Raw genomic sequence first — 18,421 nt, 5'->3', positions numbered from 1 at the left:
ATTATTTTATATAAATAAATTTTTTAAATATGACTTTTTATATTCTCATTGTACAAAATAAAAATTTTAATATTTAGTTTTTAGATAATTTACATAAACTATTATATAAAAATATTTTATTATATAAACTATTTTTCTTATAATGATACAAATAAAAATATTACATAAATTTATATGTAAAATATGCTTATCTAATAAACGAAATTAATGCGATTTTTATACATGTCTTTTACATATAAATATATTCATTTCAGTTATACATTTTTATTTACTGTATATATTATTTTTCTATAACTTTACTTATATTCAAGAAATAAGAAATATTTATATTAGATAAATAAAATTGTCTTATTTATAAATATATATATATATATATATATATATGTTAAATATGTTTTTTATCTCTTAACTTTCAGTGAATTTTGAAATTAATCCATTTTGAAACTTTGGACCAATTTAATCCTTCATCTCTCGAAATATGTAGATTTAGTTTGTTAAATTTATTTGACATTTCAAGCGCGTCTCATAATAGTATTTGACTTAACATTAAATAAAAAAATGTTTCAAACAGTACAAACAACTCAAATGCAATCCTGAAATGCATACGAAACATCAAATAAACCTAACAAAATTTGATTAAAATGAATAAATTCACATATTTCTAAAAATAAAAGACTAAATTGATCCAAAATTTCAATATATATATATATATATATATATATATATATATATATATATATAACCGTTATTCAAGTCATTCTTTTGAAAATGCTACTGGGGTCATTCACTAGAATTCATGGATTGAATTCTTATTACAACACTTTATTTTTTATACTTAATCAATGTTATACATGCGTCACATTAGCAACCTATTAGGTGACCTTGTCAATAGGTCACGGTTAGGCAAATAAATCAATTCTATTAGTATAGTTTGAAATCATTTTCGTTTTAATAGTGAATTTTTGCATTGATCAGGTATTGGGATGTACATATCGGTCACGCTCCCATCCCTATATATTTTCCGTCTCTATTTAAATTATTAAAATATTTACAGTTAATTAAGTAATATATATATATATTATGCTCTTTCTATTTTTTTTTATTTCTTCTAATTGTTTAGTTTGTCATGAAATTCATTCGCATCTCCAATATATTTTCATCTTATCATAACTTTTATACAATTATATTTAAATGATGTATGTCAATTAAATATTTTTTTATATCTCACATTTGAATATTTCTATATTTTTCTATTTATTGTATATTTTCCTTTAACATGATAATGTTTAACACTCTTAATGTAAGTGCTTAATAACATAAACATTCCATTTACTAGGTAATATAAAAAATTTATCTTCATTACTCTATTATAATTAATTTTGCTTCATTTGAAGAACTCTTTTGCTTCGCTAAAACAATTTTAGTTATTTCTCAACCATTAACTATGTTTATATTTGAAAATTTTTCTTAGATCTCTAAGATATTTCTCATCTTATCATATCCTTAATTATACATTTGTTTTTCCTTTGTGCGATTTCATGCAATAATTTTTTCAAATTGTTTTTAAGACGTACATTTGATAATTTTTTAACATTTTTATCATGTAGAATACTATTTTAATATATTTTATATAATTAATTTTTATTTTCTAACTCTATCAATCATACTTTAATTTTGTCACCATAATTGTATAAATAAATTTTATTTACCATAATATAAAAATTTAATGTAATTGTCAAGGATTTTTTTTATCACCATTCAACATATATTGAAGTTCAAAAGATATAAGATCTATGTTAAAATTTTATTATTATTAGTTTAATCTTTGTTCTTGGTGTGATTTTGATCAAGTGATGTATTATAATTTTGATTAGTGTATAACAAAGAGATTCATTAAATTTTATATTTTTTTCAAAATTATTTTAAATTTTATCAACTAAATTTTAATAAATGTTTTGATTCTCCTCAGATTTTATTTGGTATTATAATTTGAAATATATACAATTATAATTTCTTTCTAAATATTTGATATCGAATAAACAACCCTCCTTTTAATATTGAATATTTGATAATATTATATTTCCTTTACCATATTTTTTTATTATTTTATAAAAATTAATTAATTAATATTGAAATAGTAAGAAAGCGGGTACGGGTATAGGTACAAGTAAATACTCGTTACCCGATTGAATGAGGATGAGACAAAATTGTGATACCCGTTGAGTTTAGATATGAGAATGGGATGAAATTTTTTCTATAGGGATAGGTATAGGATAGCAAAACCCGTCCTGATCCCGTCTCGCCCCCTAGCCATGACAAACTAACCCAAATACCCATTATAAAGCAACCAAAAATGCATGTTTAGATATGAAAGAAGACCACAATAATTTAATTAATGGCTTAATTATTGATTTAGTCTTCTAATTTTTTACTTTGGTTTTTTTTTTCCTTTATTATTTTTAGGTTCAATTTAGTCCTCCATTCTTTTTAAAAGGTTCAATTTGGTTCCCTTCAATATAGTCCTCCCTCCTTTTAAAATGATCTAATTTTGTGCTCTCTTATTTGAGACCAAATTAGTAATTAAGTTTAATTACAATTTATATATATATAAAAGTTGTAATTAAGCTTAATTACTAATTTGGTCTTAGATTGCAGAGGACAAAATTGGATCATTTTAAAAAAAATGAGGGCTAAATTGAATAAAACATAATAAGGGGACCAAATTGAATCTTTTTTAAAAAAAATTAGAGGACTAAATTTAACTAAAAAATAATAAGATGATCAAAATGAACCAAACTAACAAATTAGATGACTAAATCACTAATTAAGTCGTAATTAAACGCTTAAATGTAACGGCAATAATTGTAGCACTTCGATTAGAGATAAATTTTAAACACGTAAATAATAAAAGTCTATTACATATTTGTTCTTGTAAGGAACTAAGTTGTCTCAAGAATCTTTGATCCTTCTTTGCGGGGCTTCCGTTGAACTGCTTCTTGATGATCCTTCTGGAGGGTAGGTATCTACAAGGACTTCAACGCTCAAGTTAACAAGGCTTCACTCGTATGTATTTGCAATGGATGTACTCAGAAATAGATCCTTACCTTAGGCACTGAACCCTTTTTTATATTACCGAACTCGAGACCTGATTTCATTACCTTCAGGATCGTCTTTATTCTCTCATAAATACCAATAAATCCTATAAATGCCCTATCGTAACAGTCATCACATTCACTTTGGCCCATTATTACATTATCAAAAACTCTTGAATGCATCATCATATTCTTATATTCCATCCAAGACGTACGCCTATACACCTAAACCAAGATGTACTCGTCCATGGATTAGGCTGAGATGTACTTGTCCCTGACTGGGTCGAGATGTTCTCGATTCCCCCATATAATATTTATTTTTTTATTTCATTATAATTTTTTTCTCATTTTCTTTGAATTTTCTCTATGATGTAAAGATATTTTTGAATACTATCGTGTTATAAGATTCTATTTTTGAGAAAGAGGTAGAGTGAGAATAAGTTAAGTTAATTTAAGTCAAAAAAAAAAATTTATGACAGGTAGATTATACCCATCATAATAGTCATGAAGTGATAATTTTTTCACTAGTGAATATTTCTTTTTCTTTTTTTTTTTGGATGTTTTGTAAAGATGAAATATTGTTGGTATATGATTTGATACTTTGAACTTATAAGAAACGTACTTGAATTTCTAAAATGGTAAGCGTGCTTGAATTTCTAATAGGCACACTACCTCCAAATAAAAGGGACTTGATGTTAGTATCTAATTAATTTGGTCATTCTTTTATATATGAGTAGAGTGTGGCTGTTAGAATAATATGCATGTGAGAATTGGATGCTTTAGCCTTGTATATAAATGTTGAAATGATGTGAAGTGAATATGAGAATATTGAATATTATGGAGATTATTGCAAGTGTAGTTGATATTTTGAGGTAGTTTAAATGAGTTATGTGAGCTCAAATTGTATTAAGTGTGAATTTATAGTGTAGCTCTCTAGATTAGTATTGCTTAAGTAGGTACATATCATATATCATGTAGGAAAAAACAAAAGACGGAATTCCTAGATATCTTAAGTCTTTTTGTTTTGACACCTAAATTTTGATGATAATAAACAAGGGATTTTTGTGTGTGTATAATATGTTTATCTAACATATAACAAGTTTAAGCATATCCTTTCAGGATACTTGATCATGACCAAGATTGAGTCTTTCCTTATATTATAAGTCATTATTGTGGTACATGAAACAAAAGAAGTGGATGAGGCCTTAATGGACTATTTCCACAATAAAATAAACAAGTCGTAATATAGTCTTTCAAAAGTATCAAACATTACTAGAAAAATTAATAAAGTGTTAGATGATCGCATCTGCTATACATTACCTACTATGATCATAAGACATGTTAAATCGAGTGCTTAACACTAGGACAAAATTTATAGCTAAGAGTGAGGACCCAAATCTTTCTAGTTAAGAGCGTAACAACCTAAATATCATGATTCGATTATGACTCAATCCACCTTACTTCCGCCACATGGCGATTGATGTCATCTATAATAATCTCCCCCTCAACAATGTGTGTATGAGAGAGAGAGAGAGAGGTTGGGTAGAATCAAGACAAGGGCCATAATCTACTGAGAGATATGTGGAGCTTAGAAGAGCTAGGGATTATGCCATAATTTATTGAGAGTTTATTGTTAAATTTATATATGTACGTGATATGATCCTATCTAGAAAATAGTACAATTGTTTCTGAATTTGAATCTTTCAAAGGCACAACAAAATCTAGAGAACAATGTTGAATAATACATTAGTTTTTTGTACCTCTATATATAGGCACATAAGTTTAAGAAAACATGAGAATCCTACAAGTAGGCTTGAGCCCCAAAACATAAAAACATAAATTAATTTCTAAAAGAAAGCCCAAAGCCCAAAAACATAAAAATATAAATAATTTCTAAAAGAAAATCAAAGTCCAAAAACATAGAAACATAAACTAGTTTTACTAATAATTTTCTTCAAATGTGATCATGATTTTCATGTTCTTTAAGTTTCGCCATTCATGGAACATTATAAGCTTCAAGGAGATGTTTTTTTATCTTTGACCTTACCATAGATCCTTTGAATTACAAATGTTCTACCTCAAGTTCTTATGATACATTTTCAAGAGATAGTCATCTACCATACCCTTCTTCTTTCAAAGAATTTGTCCTCAAATTAGTACCGCTTGAAGTTGAGGAGATAGTCCTCTATCACACCTTCCTTTTTAAAGAGAATTTGTCCTTAAATTTGTATCACTTGAAGATTCCTTATCATTCTCCCTTGTTTAGAGAGAATTCGACCCAACTTCAAGAAAATCCTATGCACATAGATAAACATAAATAAAAAATAAAATAAAAAAAGAGAAATTCTACTAAAATGAGACATGGATATAGGAAGAGGTCAATCTCTTATTATCAAACATTTTGGATATCTACCTCTAAGGTCAAATACCCACGTGCACAAATCACCAAATAATTTCAAATTAAAGATGCAATGCTCAAAGATGTTTCAACTGTGCGTGATAATGGAGAGGGGAAAGATGTTTCGCCTAAGTTTCGACTTGTTATTAAGTATAGTGCCCGATGTTAGATTCACCAAAGTTTTTACTCGTAAGTCCTTGAGGAGCATGGAAGACAGGTTTGGTGCCGCGAGGGCAGAACGACTCAAACCATCGGGTTCTAGAAAATCGGATCATGTGGTAGGGATTATGTGATAGAAAAACCAAAGCATGGTTGTGGTTATCATTCTTAAATATTTTAATTGGTTGGATGTGATTTTTAGTTTTACTTGTAATGTCTTATTTCACTGAATTTATTTTATATATCATTCTATGTGGTTAGCTTACCTATGTTTGTTTTGTGTGTTTGTTGTGTGTGTGATGATCGTATGAAGAGTGTGTTATACGGGAGCAGGTGATGATGCATATGTTTATGGCATGGAGTAGATTAACGAGAGGATGAATGAACTCGAGATTTTATTCTATTCTATTAAGTTGTTTTAAAATAAATGTTAAAGACGATGTATTTTATTTTATTTGTTGTTGTTACTTGGTAATTTTTGACAATTGATGTTTTGAACTACGCATTTAAAATTGAATTATAAACTTTTCTTTACTTACGATTTCGGCAATAATTGTTTTAAGCTAAAATGTGTATGATTTATATCTTTTTGTGACATCATAAATTGGGGTGTTACACAACCTTGCTTGGAGTGAGAGGCCAAAATCTATTATCTATGAAAAAGAGTTAGTTCTTGAGTCCATGTAAAGCCTGAGCGAGAGGCCAAAATCTATTGGTTGTGGCATATGATAGGTGTAAAATCTCTAAGCTTGATTCAACACAAAAATCTTCCAAAAGTAAAGCATGTTGTCATTGATAAATTCATGTCATTAGGTAAATGATGTGCATTGTTGAATGTGGATTGTCTGAAGAAAATGTAGTTTATTTTTGTGATTCTATAACTCTATAAAAGTTAGCTTTCTCTGTGTTATGTGTTAGTGGTTTTCTCCGTTGTTATTGTGGGATGCAGGGAGTTAATGATAATGCAGTTGGGGTGTGTAACAGTGAGAGAGCTTAGTGTTGTCTTATTTTGTAAAGAAAAATATATGTACTTTTTGTTTATACTCCTCTAGAAGACACATTTTATTTTGAAGTTTTTTTGAAAAAATTTAATTCCTGAGGATTATTAATATATTAATACGTATAGAATCTTTTGTAATCTATGAAACACATAGTAGAGGATCTATTAGACGATACTTGTTAGACGATGGTACGTAACTCCATGTGAGGGGTTACATTTTTTGCATCAGAGTGGGTCATGTCTTGTGGAAAGTGGGGCTTGTTATGCTTTTGTTGTGCATGTTTGCATGTTATTAGTATCTTATTTCATTTAAGAGTTTGAATTAGTCTTTGAACCTTTCTTTTATGTGATAATATAATGGACATCTTATCCCACCCCAACCATTTGTTATTAAAATGAGTGGGATAGCAAGGTCCATAAAGATGATGGTTAATGTTATCCAATAGTAGAGTGTAGCAATGGCTTAGAGCCATCAAGTTTACAAGCAGCGATGGAAGACTACCAGAGTAGTTGTTGATCCTCCTTTAAAGATTCAAGCTTAGGAGTAGCTTGGACTGGGTGAATTTATGAGGCACAATCCACCAAAGTTCAATGGGAGCACTACTCCTAATCAAGCTTATGCATGGATTAGGGAGATGGAGAAGATATTTAGGGATTTTTAGGTTGTGTGTGGATAATTGGCAGTTGAATAAGCTCACAATCAAGAACAAGTACCTCTTATCGAGGATAAACAATTTGATGGACCAGTTGCATGGAGCAACAATGTTTTCCAAAATAAAGTTGTGGTTTGGATATAGACATTATAACTGTGTGGTGATATCATTTAGATTGATGAATGTCCCAATCATATTCATGGATAACATGATTAGTTTTCTTGTATGAGTTTGATGTAGTCTTCATACACAACATTCTTATCTATTCTAAAACTCTTGAGGAGCATGAGGAACATTTAAGGACAATGTTGGGGGTTTAAGGGAGAAATAGTTGTATGTCAAATTGTCCGGGTATGAGTTTTGGTTGAGGGAAGTGCAGTTTGTAGGACATGTTATATCAACTAAAAGGATATTAGATGCTTAAGTGGGAATGCCCTAAGTTTGCCTCTGAGGCTAGGAGCTTTTCGGGTTCTACATCTTAGTCATGCTTGAATGTATGCTAAGATGACACTTATGCCCATCTTCAAGGATCATTCCTTTCAGTTCATCGCATGCTGGTGCACAAATCCTGTCCCTGCATCTTAGAACTCCATTAACCCCCATCATGAAATCCTTAGCTTTATCTATACTAAAAAACTCAATGGTAAATCTCAAGCTAGGATCCAACAACTTTTTTTTTCTTAATCATTTCAAGGAAACAATTAGTTATAGTTAGCTTACTAAAACTAATGTGATCAACATGTAGCTCAACACCTAGACTCAAATCTTTAAACTTTTCAACCCACTCTAGTTCCTTTATTGTCATAATTGACACCTAAACCTTCTTCCTACTTAAAGTTTCTACCACCACATTGGGTTTCCCTGGATGATACATTAATTAGAAGTCGTAGTCCTTCAAAGCTCCATCCATCTCCTCTGTCTTATATTCAGTTTCATTTTATCAAACATGTACTTAAGGCTCTTGTGGTCACTAAATACTTGAAACTATGCCCCATACAGATAATGTCTCTATATCTTCAAGGCAAACACCACAACTACTAACTCCAGATCATGAGTATGGTAGTTATTTTCATTACCCTATAGTTTACCTTAAAGCATAGTCCACTACTTTCTTCTCTTGCATCAGCAAACAACGAAAGCCTTAGTGTGATACATCATAGTAAACCTCAAAAGACTTTTCTATGTTAGGAATTACCAATATTGGTGCATTGGTCAACCTTTTATTCAGCTTATGAAAGTTTTGTTCACATCTATACATCCATGCAAAAGGTTAATCATTACGATCAACTGCATCAGAGGTGCTATTATCTTGGAAAAAAACATTCTACAAACCTAAAGGAATCTTTTCGGTGGTTTGATATGAAAAGAAATGTGGCCTAGTACGTTACTACGTGTTTTAACTTGTTAGAAGGCCAAAGTAGAAAATCAAAGACGTAGAGGTATGTTGGGATTAAATGTTACCTCAAGTGGAGTTCACCCAAAATAATAACTTCCATACTACCATTGGGATGGTTCCATACGAGACTTTATATGGAAAAAAAGTGCAAAATTTCATTATGCTAGTATCAAAATAGGGAGACCATGATTGTAGGGTTTGAACTATTTTAGCAAATTACAGAGAAGGTAAAAAATATACAAGAGGGATTCTCAAAAAGTAAATATAGGTTGTATGTTGATCAGAGGAGGAAACCTCTAGAGTTTAATGTTGGGAGCCACATGTTCTTCAGAGTGACACCTGCCACTGGTGTGAGGTTGGCTATCAGGTCCAAGAAGTTGTCTCCTAAGTTCAATGGACCATATTAAATTATTTGAAAGATTGGTCCAAAGCCTTGTGAGATTTTTTTACCTCCTTAGTAAGTAAATCTTCAATATGTGTTTCATGTGTCTCAACTGAGCAAGTATATTCCTTATCTAACCCTGTAATAGAGTTGGATGATGTGCAACTCAACTAGAAGTTATCTTTTGAGACTAGTCAGGATCGAGGATCATCAGACCAAGCAACTTAGGGGCAAAGTTATTAGTATGATGAAGGTGATGTGGGATGATAAATTAGATGGTTTTACATAGGGAGTTAGAAAAGAATATGAGGAAGGTTTATCCTTATCTACTTTCTCAATAAGTGCATTTTTTAAGATGAAAATTCTTTTGTTGGGATGAATGTAAGGACTAAAAAATAGTGAGAGTAGGAGTAGACGAAAAGGTAGACGATATGTGCAAAACGATGTAGAGTAGACGATATGAGTGAAACTCAATCAACTATTTTATTAAAGAACTTGAAACTAAAAATAGAAAACTAATTAATTGAGTTTCATTTTATAAAATTGTTATCTCTCTTTAAAACATGTCCCTCGCCTCTTCCTCTGCATTCTCTCTAGATATGTAACAAATTTACTCATTCGTTTGAATATCATAGTACATCATAGGAGTTTTGGTGTAGAGGGCTATCATCCTAACCAATCAGAGCTGGAATCAGAGTAAGTTGATCTTCTACCCTTCTTTTGAGTCAGATCGATGATATGCTTAAAAATGGGAAAAACCTTCATGTATGTGACTTTTTCAAGTTTAAGATGAATATTTGCATGTTAATGATCATTATGATATGTTCAGATCTCTACTATGAGTTTGTCATTGTGTAAAATATAACGCTCTAAGTAGAGCATGAGTTGGTGGAGCTTGAAAAAGGAAAGAGCTTAAATTCAGGCAAGATAAGCTAATTGTTGTGTTGTATTTTTTGTAAGATTTGTTGATGTACGCTGTGAGAACTACATGTTTATGATGAGATCTAATGATGGTTCTTGTTTGTTGTTGTAGTTGATTTGATGAAACTGATGATTCTTCTTTGGCTTGAAGGTATTCTGTCAAAAATATTATTTTTATGGGATGTTTGAACTATAGAATGATTTTAATTTTTATACTATATCAGCTGAGACATGTGGTTGTATTGTAGGTAAATTTCAAACTACATGAATTTGTTATAAGCATAAATAAATAATAAAAAAACCTAAATAGACCAAAGAATCACCATATATAACTAAAGTGTTTTCTAAAAATGTGCATAAAAAGCACTGGACAATAGTTTAGGCGATGGGTAAGTGTGTGAGTTTGGAATTTTTTGACTTAAGATAATTTATTTTAAAACTAAACAATATACTTAGAAAGATTAATGAGAGAAAAACTTTAGTAGAAACCAATAACACTAAATTGATATGCTTAATAGGTTTAAGTCGACTGTCAAATAGAATTATTGTTGAGCGAGAAAACATTTTCTAAAAATCTAGAAAGCAAGAGGTCATAAACTATTGTAAACATATATATATATATATATATATATATATATATATATATATATATATATATATTAAGGTAGATAAAAAATCACGGTTTCTAACTTTTCTCAAAGTCTTTCATTTCTTTTTTGTTTATTGTAATACCTTAACAAAGTAATTAATTAAATAAGAAGTGGATCAATTATAGTTAAATTAGAATATTATCAAAACGTATTTCTAAACAAATGAATAAAGCTTCGTATGACTTACGTAATCTCTCCGGAGAGTCGACATTGTCCTTTAATAAAATACCTAATTAATTACTAAATTAAATAATTAGGTACATTAATGCAAGTTAAATCGGAGTTTTATGGATTACGATATCTAGTCAGTTCTTGCTTTATAGTTAAAAAATCATCTATTAATGAAGTTTACTCACTTCTACTGTATTAGGCCGCCATTAAGTATTTCAAGTAAGTTTATAACAATATATATTGAATAAATAATATTAATAAATAAAAAATATTTGAGATAAATGTGTTTTTGGTTTTTATAAAAATTTATCTTATAAAAATAAAAATTAATTTATATTTGAAATTTTGACATAATTTAATTTTAATTTTAAAAATGCATAAATTTAATCTTTTTAACTAAATTATATTAAGTTTATTTGATATTTTAAACATGTTTTATAATAATATTTGAATTATTTACACTATTTTACATATTTTTATTTCAATGTTAAATAAATTAAATAAAATTTAATTAGCATAATTAAATTCATGCATTTCTAAAATTCGAAAACTAAATTAGAATAAAATTTTAAAAAATGATTAATTCCAGTTTTTATTAAAAATAAAGAAATAAAAATATATTTAACTCATAATATTTTAACATTTTAACATGTAATAAGGATGAGACATAGCTATTTAAAACAACTTATTACATATGATAACACAATATTATTCAATGAAAAAGAATTTATATATATATATATATATATATATATATATATATATATATATATATATATATATATATATATTAGCAAACACACATGCGTTATCGCGTATGTGTATTCACATTTTTTTATTTTCAAAAAATTTAAGTTATAATCAATAACAAATATATAATTTTTAAAATAGTTATTAAATATAAAATTAAAAAAAAGATACGTAAAAAAAATTTAAATAATGGTTTAAGACAATATTTCTAAAAAAATGATTAAAAATAAATTATTTATAAAATAATTAATTTTAAAATAATTAAGGATAAAAAAAGTATTATGAAATGTGGACACAAAAAGAAAAATCCTCTTTATTGTTCGATTAAGACTATTTCTTTCTTCCTTCCTTCCAACCATATCATCTATTATACTTACACTTTTTCTCTTTTAGCATTCGTGTTTTGGCTGAAAAATTATCAAATAAACTCACATTCAGGAGATATATCCAATACCGATGTCCATCTAAGAAGGGTCACACAGAATGTCCTTCGATTATCCAGGTTAACAGTTATAAAAACAGATAATGTCCTTTAATAAATTCAAAAGACAAGGATTGTATTGTACAGAATCTGTAGCTAGTAGCCAAGCTGATGTCCCCAAAAAGTTAATCGAACAAAATTTATACCCCAGTGCCCCCACCCCCACCTCCCCGACACGAGTTATGATTTTTCTTTTTATGTTGTCACCAAAAGATATGCCAGGCCTTTCAGGTATTCAACAATCTCTGATCCACCAAGCTTTGAACTTCCAAATACTCTATCAACAAATGTGATTGGAACCTATACACAATAAAATTTTATGTCAGCTATGCAGTGAAAATGAACAAAGTGATAAGCCTTTAACAGGATAAGTATTTGGAAAGGTGATAGAGGTGTAGCAAAAACAAAAAGGATGGGGTGGGGATGAATGCTAAATTGCCGAAGCACATTATTAAAACATTAAAACTCGGCCTAATCAACTAGCATTCAAATTTCCCACATGAATTAGATGAATACATAGATTCAAATATTAAAGTTTAGAACATCATAACAATTTTATCCAACCAATCGCATATAAATTTCACTGTAATCAACTAAAGTTCCAAAGATATAAAGGCAGCAAAATAGTAGAAGGAATAGGCATTTCCTAAACTATTTGATCAGTTTACCATTTCAATTTTCAAGCAGTTTACATACAGTGCAAGGATTGTATGTGTACGCTTATCACTCATATTTTTAATGTGAATATCAAACAAATCTTTCGTGATTAGATAGTTACATGTCACACACACAGAGGAATGTCAAATTGGGCCAGCCAGGCCAATTGGGCCAACCCGGCCCATTTAAGACCGACCCGTTTCTAACCCACCAAAATCGGGTCGGGTCGAGCCAACCTAAAATATGAAAATGGGTTAGGAACTTCAACTTGTCGCGCCGATGGACGGGGTGGCGGGCTAGCCTGCGTGTCCGCTGACTACAACACTACGTTCTTGGTCGCGCACCACACCTCTGGCAACATACACAACCACGTAAAAGGAGAACAAGAAAGAAGTAAAATTGTGCTCACAACAATGTTTTCCAATCCGCAACGCAATCGAAATTTCCAATTTGTGGAATCCCCAAATCGCACAATCCCTAGATCACAAAATCCCCAATCCCTAATTCGTAAAATCCCCAATTTCTATTAGAAACGAAATGGAAGAAGAGGTTACAACAGAATAAACAAAGAGAAATACAACAGAGTTGCCGACCGTGGTTTTCGATGAGCAAAAGGACTTTTGGGTGTGGTTGCCACTGTGGGTGTCGTCGCCGATGATGAAAATCGCTATAGTCGTCGCTGAGGGATGGGAATTTGTCTTGTGTTTTCGCCTCATGTGTGGGTGTGGATTATGTGTTGTTTTGGCTAAGAAGAACATCAAAAATCGTGTGGGGCTTTCTGGGTTTTTTCGCTAAAGAGGAAGAAGGGAAGAGAAAAGATTTGTATAAACAAAAAAGAAAACAGGTTGACGAGTTATAGCAAGTTGGCCCGTCTTGTAGCCCAGCAGGCTGGTGGGCCAGGCGGGACGGGTTAAGTGGCTCGCGGGTTTAGAACATATAACCCGACCCACCTCTTCTTGGCATGCTAATTGCCACAACATACAAGCATGGATAGTGTCTAGTAGATATGGTAAAGGGGGTTCCTTAGTAGTCTGGTTGTGGCTGAATCTGGGTCATCTAAGAGACGTACAAAAATTAGAGGTGGTACATTTATGACTAGGTGTGAACTTCTCATCAAAATTATAACAAAGTCCTTGAACTTGATATTCTAGCAATTTGTCTAGGGTGAGGCGTTTCAGGGGTAGGGTGGCAGAGAGAGTAGGTAATGCATGAGTGTACAGGTTATGGGTGGTGAAGTATTCTAGGTAGAGGTAGTATGTGTGAATGGCCGAAAAGGTGTCTTTTTAGAGTTGTGAATCTTATCTTTGACCAATTTAGCAAGGCTAATGGCTTGTGATATAGAATAAGATTATGGTTATTTCACCACAAATATATGGCGAAAGAAACAATAAAAAATAATTAAGAATAATATCCAGGAAGAGGCCAGCAGTACAATTGCAAAGTTTTCAAAACATACTTGATAATCTGTAACTAACCCTATTTTGTGTAACTTAAATAGTTTTGCCTAGTGATTGTGTAGGAGGATGGACCAAAACAGAGGGAACATGTAAAGGACACCCGATCTACAAGGAGGTTGCTTTGGCACATTAATTTGAACCAACTTAGGGCATCATCCTTCATATGGAAAGCCACCATGGATAGACATTGTTCAAGAGGGATTTGGTAGAAGGCAACGTATTGGTTTGCTCGAAAAAGTCAGTCTAAGGGGTCAGGTCCTTTAGAAGAAGCGACCTGGAGTTTGGGTGGCCTAAGTGGTTAGAGATAACGGTGACCTTCAATGGACATTGTGGTGGCATGTTGGTAACTCTGACCCAATTGGGTTGTGATATAAGGCAGAGATGTTGATGTGTGGCCCTTGATCTAGGGGTCGTCGATTGGAGCCATGAAATATGAGCATGTGAACTCAAGGGTCAAAAAAAAGTAAGGGGTGGGACAAAGATGAAACCTGGTCAACGAGGATGGTAAAGGATGGGGTGCAAGCTCTCATGTTTGGCTTCCATATCATGTTCACGATTGTCTTGTGACTCCATGTGGGTTTGAATGGCAGAGAGGCAATCCTGAATAGCATGAAGGATTTCATCCGGGTCTTTGGTGGGTGGTTTGGGAGGCATGGAGGAAGCAATGAAAATACCAAATGCTCTAGGCCTTTGTTATGGCTACACTAAGGCACTAGAGACAAGGACAAAAAAACTAGCAGGTAAAAAACTTCTCAAATCATACAATGAAAATGTAGACCTAAATAGTGTTTGTTAGGTTCTCCAGGAGGCCCTTGTTGAAATGCTTAAAACCGAAAGAAATGAAAAAGAGATGCTGTTTGCATTGGGCCTGTTCTTTGATGAAAAACCTATTGATGCAATTACATATCGAACCCAAGATCTATAAAGTCATCACAACAACCAGGTTAATATTGATTATAATAATCAAGAATTGAGAAACCGTACCTCTTCAATATGGTATCCTTTTCTGGATGCTCGTACTATCATTTCCATTTGAAAGACATATCCTTTACTAACACAGCAACTAATGATATCTTCAAGCACTGATTTCCTATAAAGTCTACAAAGAACAATGATACATCCCTCTCAAACCAGGGAACAGAGGAGCAAATGAAACTCATGAAATTGCAAATACCAATTATGAAGCTTTATTACCTAAAAGATCCAGTCAAATCTGAGACACCAGGCCATAAAAGTGTTTGCGCAAGAACATTTGCTCCCCTGCTAGTTAGTTTGCGCATAAGATTCCATCCATGCACACCACCACCTTTAACATAACGAGTCCCTGTAACTATATCAGCACCAGTCTCCAACTGCTTGCTGAAGTGCAGAAAGGAAGGATTAAATTGTGCCAGGTAATGGGAAAACAAGAAAGAAATTACTAGAAGCTCTCTTTACCTAATAAAACTTGGCAAATATTTTGGCTGCAAAAGAAATGAATAAATAAGAAAGGACAAATAAATAAGAGAAAAATTATTCTGCAACTAATAAATTCTCCAAACTAAAAATCCGATAAAGAATTTCATCCAGCCCTTGATTTTTTAAACCTAAAGCCTGTTTGTTTCTGGGTGGAAAGTGCTTTGTGATTGATTATGTGCCATTTGTTTTAACGTTAAGTATACTTGACTTTCAACCGCTGAACATAATTTGGATTACGTAGCCAAGTTCAACTCAACCACAAATTTTACGTTGAAACATGGGAAATGCACGACAATCAGTCATATAGCAAAACAAACAGGTCTACTGTTATCATTAATAAATTCAAACTATCCTCTACATTTGATTAATAAAACTTACATGGTGTGACAGATCAGCATCCATGATGACAACAAAATTTCCAGATGCATGTTTCATGCCATGAATATAAGCAGTTCCTGCAGATTATTTACATCAAACGCTAATTTATCATAAAACATTTGGTGCAAGTGTCAGGAACATACCTAAACCCAGCTTCCTAGGCCGTGCTCTTAACAACTGGAACCACAGGAATAAGCATGGTTACTCTAAATAATATCCCAAAAACAGAATAAATCATGGATGAATACTGTGTTTATATCAAAATTAAATTTGTAAAAGTCACTGCTTACGATTCGATCTTCTCCGTAAACTTGCTGTAGTTGTTTTACAACATCCTGAGTACCATCAGGACTCCCATCATCCACGATGATAATTTCAAAATCAGCATCCCTAAATTAAGCAAGAAAACGTATTCACATTGATGATTAATCATATATTCAGATGGCATAAACAAAAAATTTGCCAGGAGAAAAGGCATTTTCTTGCTAAAATTTTATGTTTTGGATAAGCCATATATACAGAATAATTACTATTTTTTTACATTCTACATATAGACATGCTTATGATGCCCAAATCATAAAATACTTGCTCAGAATTCCACTTATAAATGATATGATTTATATATTCACTAATAGAGAAGAAAAAACAATTAAAAGGGAGCAGATATAATCATGAGATGGAGAATTTACCGAAGGTGCTTGAAGATTAGGTAAACAATGAGACCAATGTTGAGACGCTCATTATATGTAGGAACAATTATACTGTATTTGTTCTTTTGCTTCTGATGTGGCTCATCCATTCCAATCACAACTTGGACCGAATTCAATCAGTGCAATGAATTCAACGTACTAACACACACAGAATATGAGATACAGAACAATCAACATATTTATGCGTAGAAATAGAAGGTCGTTTTATAATGTTTTGGAGAAGAAGTATTCATCACACTGTTGGAAGCATTAAATTGGTATATCAATTGATAAAATCAACGATCTAATGGGAAGTGATGAAAATTAATTACACGTGTTTAACAAATCGCTACGCCTTAGTACAGAGACAGAAATGCCAAGAACGGCTCTAAATTCGTCGAAACGAACAGAAATTTCACAAGGCTCCTCTTTTTCGAGAAGATCCAAAATCTCGGTGGCAGAAGAAGAAATCAATTTAAAACCAAGTAAACGGTTCCCTCGATGACTGGCACTAACAAGAACATACTCCTTCACAGTATAATTGTGATCAAAGAAAGATAAATCGAAAGTGAAATGGATGAACTAACCTAACGACGGCGTCGAACAAAACGTCACGAGGGGCAGCAGCTTCAGGCGACGGCGTTACACGAATCAAAGGCACCAAGCAGCGTGTCAACTACAACAAACTTTTTATTTGTGTTTAAATTATAATTGTAATTTTGATAGTATTTTTAAAAGGAAAATATTTATTTTATAAAACAAAAATAAAACAAAAAGTTATATTTCTCCTCCTTCTTCATATTGTTATGGTATTAAATTAAAATTAAAATATTGTTATGGTATTCAAATCGTAAAAAAAACACGTCTTTCTTGTAGAAAACATAGAAGATGTATTTATTTCTCGATTATAACACATTGTTATTAACTTTTTTTTATAGCAACATATTCGATTAAATATTATTTTTTAGTTATACATTAATAGATCTGATAAAAAAATAACATATAAAAATATAAAGTTTCTATTTAAACAAATAATTTTAGAAAATTAAATTTATGTTGAAAAAAAAAGTTATTATATATTTATATAATTGTGTCTATAGTGTGATCTTTAACTAAATAGATTTATATTATGTTCTGGTACATCCAATAAGTTCTACATTGTTTAGAAGTTGAGGTCAAGCAAAGTTTAAATATTCTTACCTCCTTCCACTTTTCGAGGTGTCTTTTAAGAACAAAACCCTGACGGAGCTAAAATGCTCTAAAGCAGACATTGTTTCGAGGCTCGGAATCGAAACATATTAGAAATAGCAAAAATTAATTAAAATGAAAATATTTTGTATAGTTATACATGGCTATCAAATTTAGCTTTGGAAATATCACTGAAAAGTATATTTTAACTAGATATATGTAGTGTTAAATGAAAAATATAAGAGAATAAGTTTTAACTAATATAAATTGAAAAAATGACGATTCCAAATACAGTTTATCGTGAACCGGTAAATTTTAAAAAAATTTAAAAGAGATTGAGAAAAATTATTCAATAGAAAGAGTAAGTGTCGCTTTCGACTTTAAAAAATGTTTTGTTTTACTTTGATAAACACTATTTTCTTTTAAGTGATTAACATTTTAAGCGATTAATTCATAATGTGATAAGTATTATTCAATTGAATGGAATAATTCTTTTTAGTTTAATTAGTCAGATGGCATCTACTTTTGTTCGTAGGTGTCA

General features: G+C 31.1%; 1 protein-coding gene across 1 annotated transcript; it reads right to left on the bottom strand.

The window, feature by feature from the left end:
- Positions 1-11,973: 11,973 nt before the first annotated feature.
- On the bottom strand, positions 11,974-17,393 carry LOC114179663 (dolichol-phosphate mannosyltransferase subunit 1). The gene is made up of 9 exons (XM_028066075.1): positions 17,280-17,393; positions 16,693-16,851; positions 16,294-16,393; positions 16,147-16,180; positions 16,004-16,080; positions 15,605-15,630; positions 15,362-15,526; positions 15,152-15,266; positions 11,974-12,353 (listed from the first exon to the last, which is right to left on the bottom strand). The coding sequence occupies exons 2-9, from the start codon at positions 16,800-16,802 to the stop codon at positions 12,249-12,251; spliced, it is 732 nt and encodes a 243-aa protein (XP_027921876.1). The 5' UTR covers positions 16,803-16,851; positions 17,280-17,393; the 3' UTR covers positions 11,974-12,248.
- Positions 17,394-18,421: the final 1,028 nt, after the last annotated feature.

The sequence above is a fragment of the Vigna unguiculata genome, chromosome 3 (assembly GCF_004118075.2).
Source record: "Vigna unguiculata cultivar IT97K-499-35 chromosome 3, ASM411807v1, whole genome shotgun sequence".
NCBI lineage: Eukaryota > Viridiplantae > Streptophyta > Magnoliopsida > Fabales > Fabaceae > Vigna > Vigna unguiculata.
The sequence above is the reverse complement of the archived record's forward strand: the minus strand, read 5'-3'. Positions and strand labels throughout refer to the sequence as shown.

Coding starts and splice junctions, on each gene's coding strand:
- LOC114179663 (XM_028066075.1), bottom strand. CDS start 16,802: ATGGATGAGCCACATCAGAAGCAAAAGAACAAATACAGTATAATTGTT. Junction 16,181..16,293: donor TTTACGGAGAAGATCGAATC/GTAAGCAGTGAC, acceptor CTGTGGTTCCAG/TTGTTAAGAGCACGGCCTAG. Junction 15,527..15,604: donor TATTTGCCAAGTTTTATTAG/GTAAAGAGAGCT, acceptor TCTGCACTTCAG/CAAGCAGTTGGAGACTGGTG.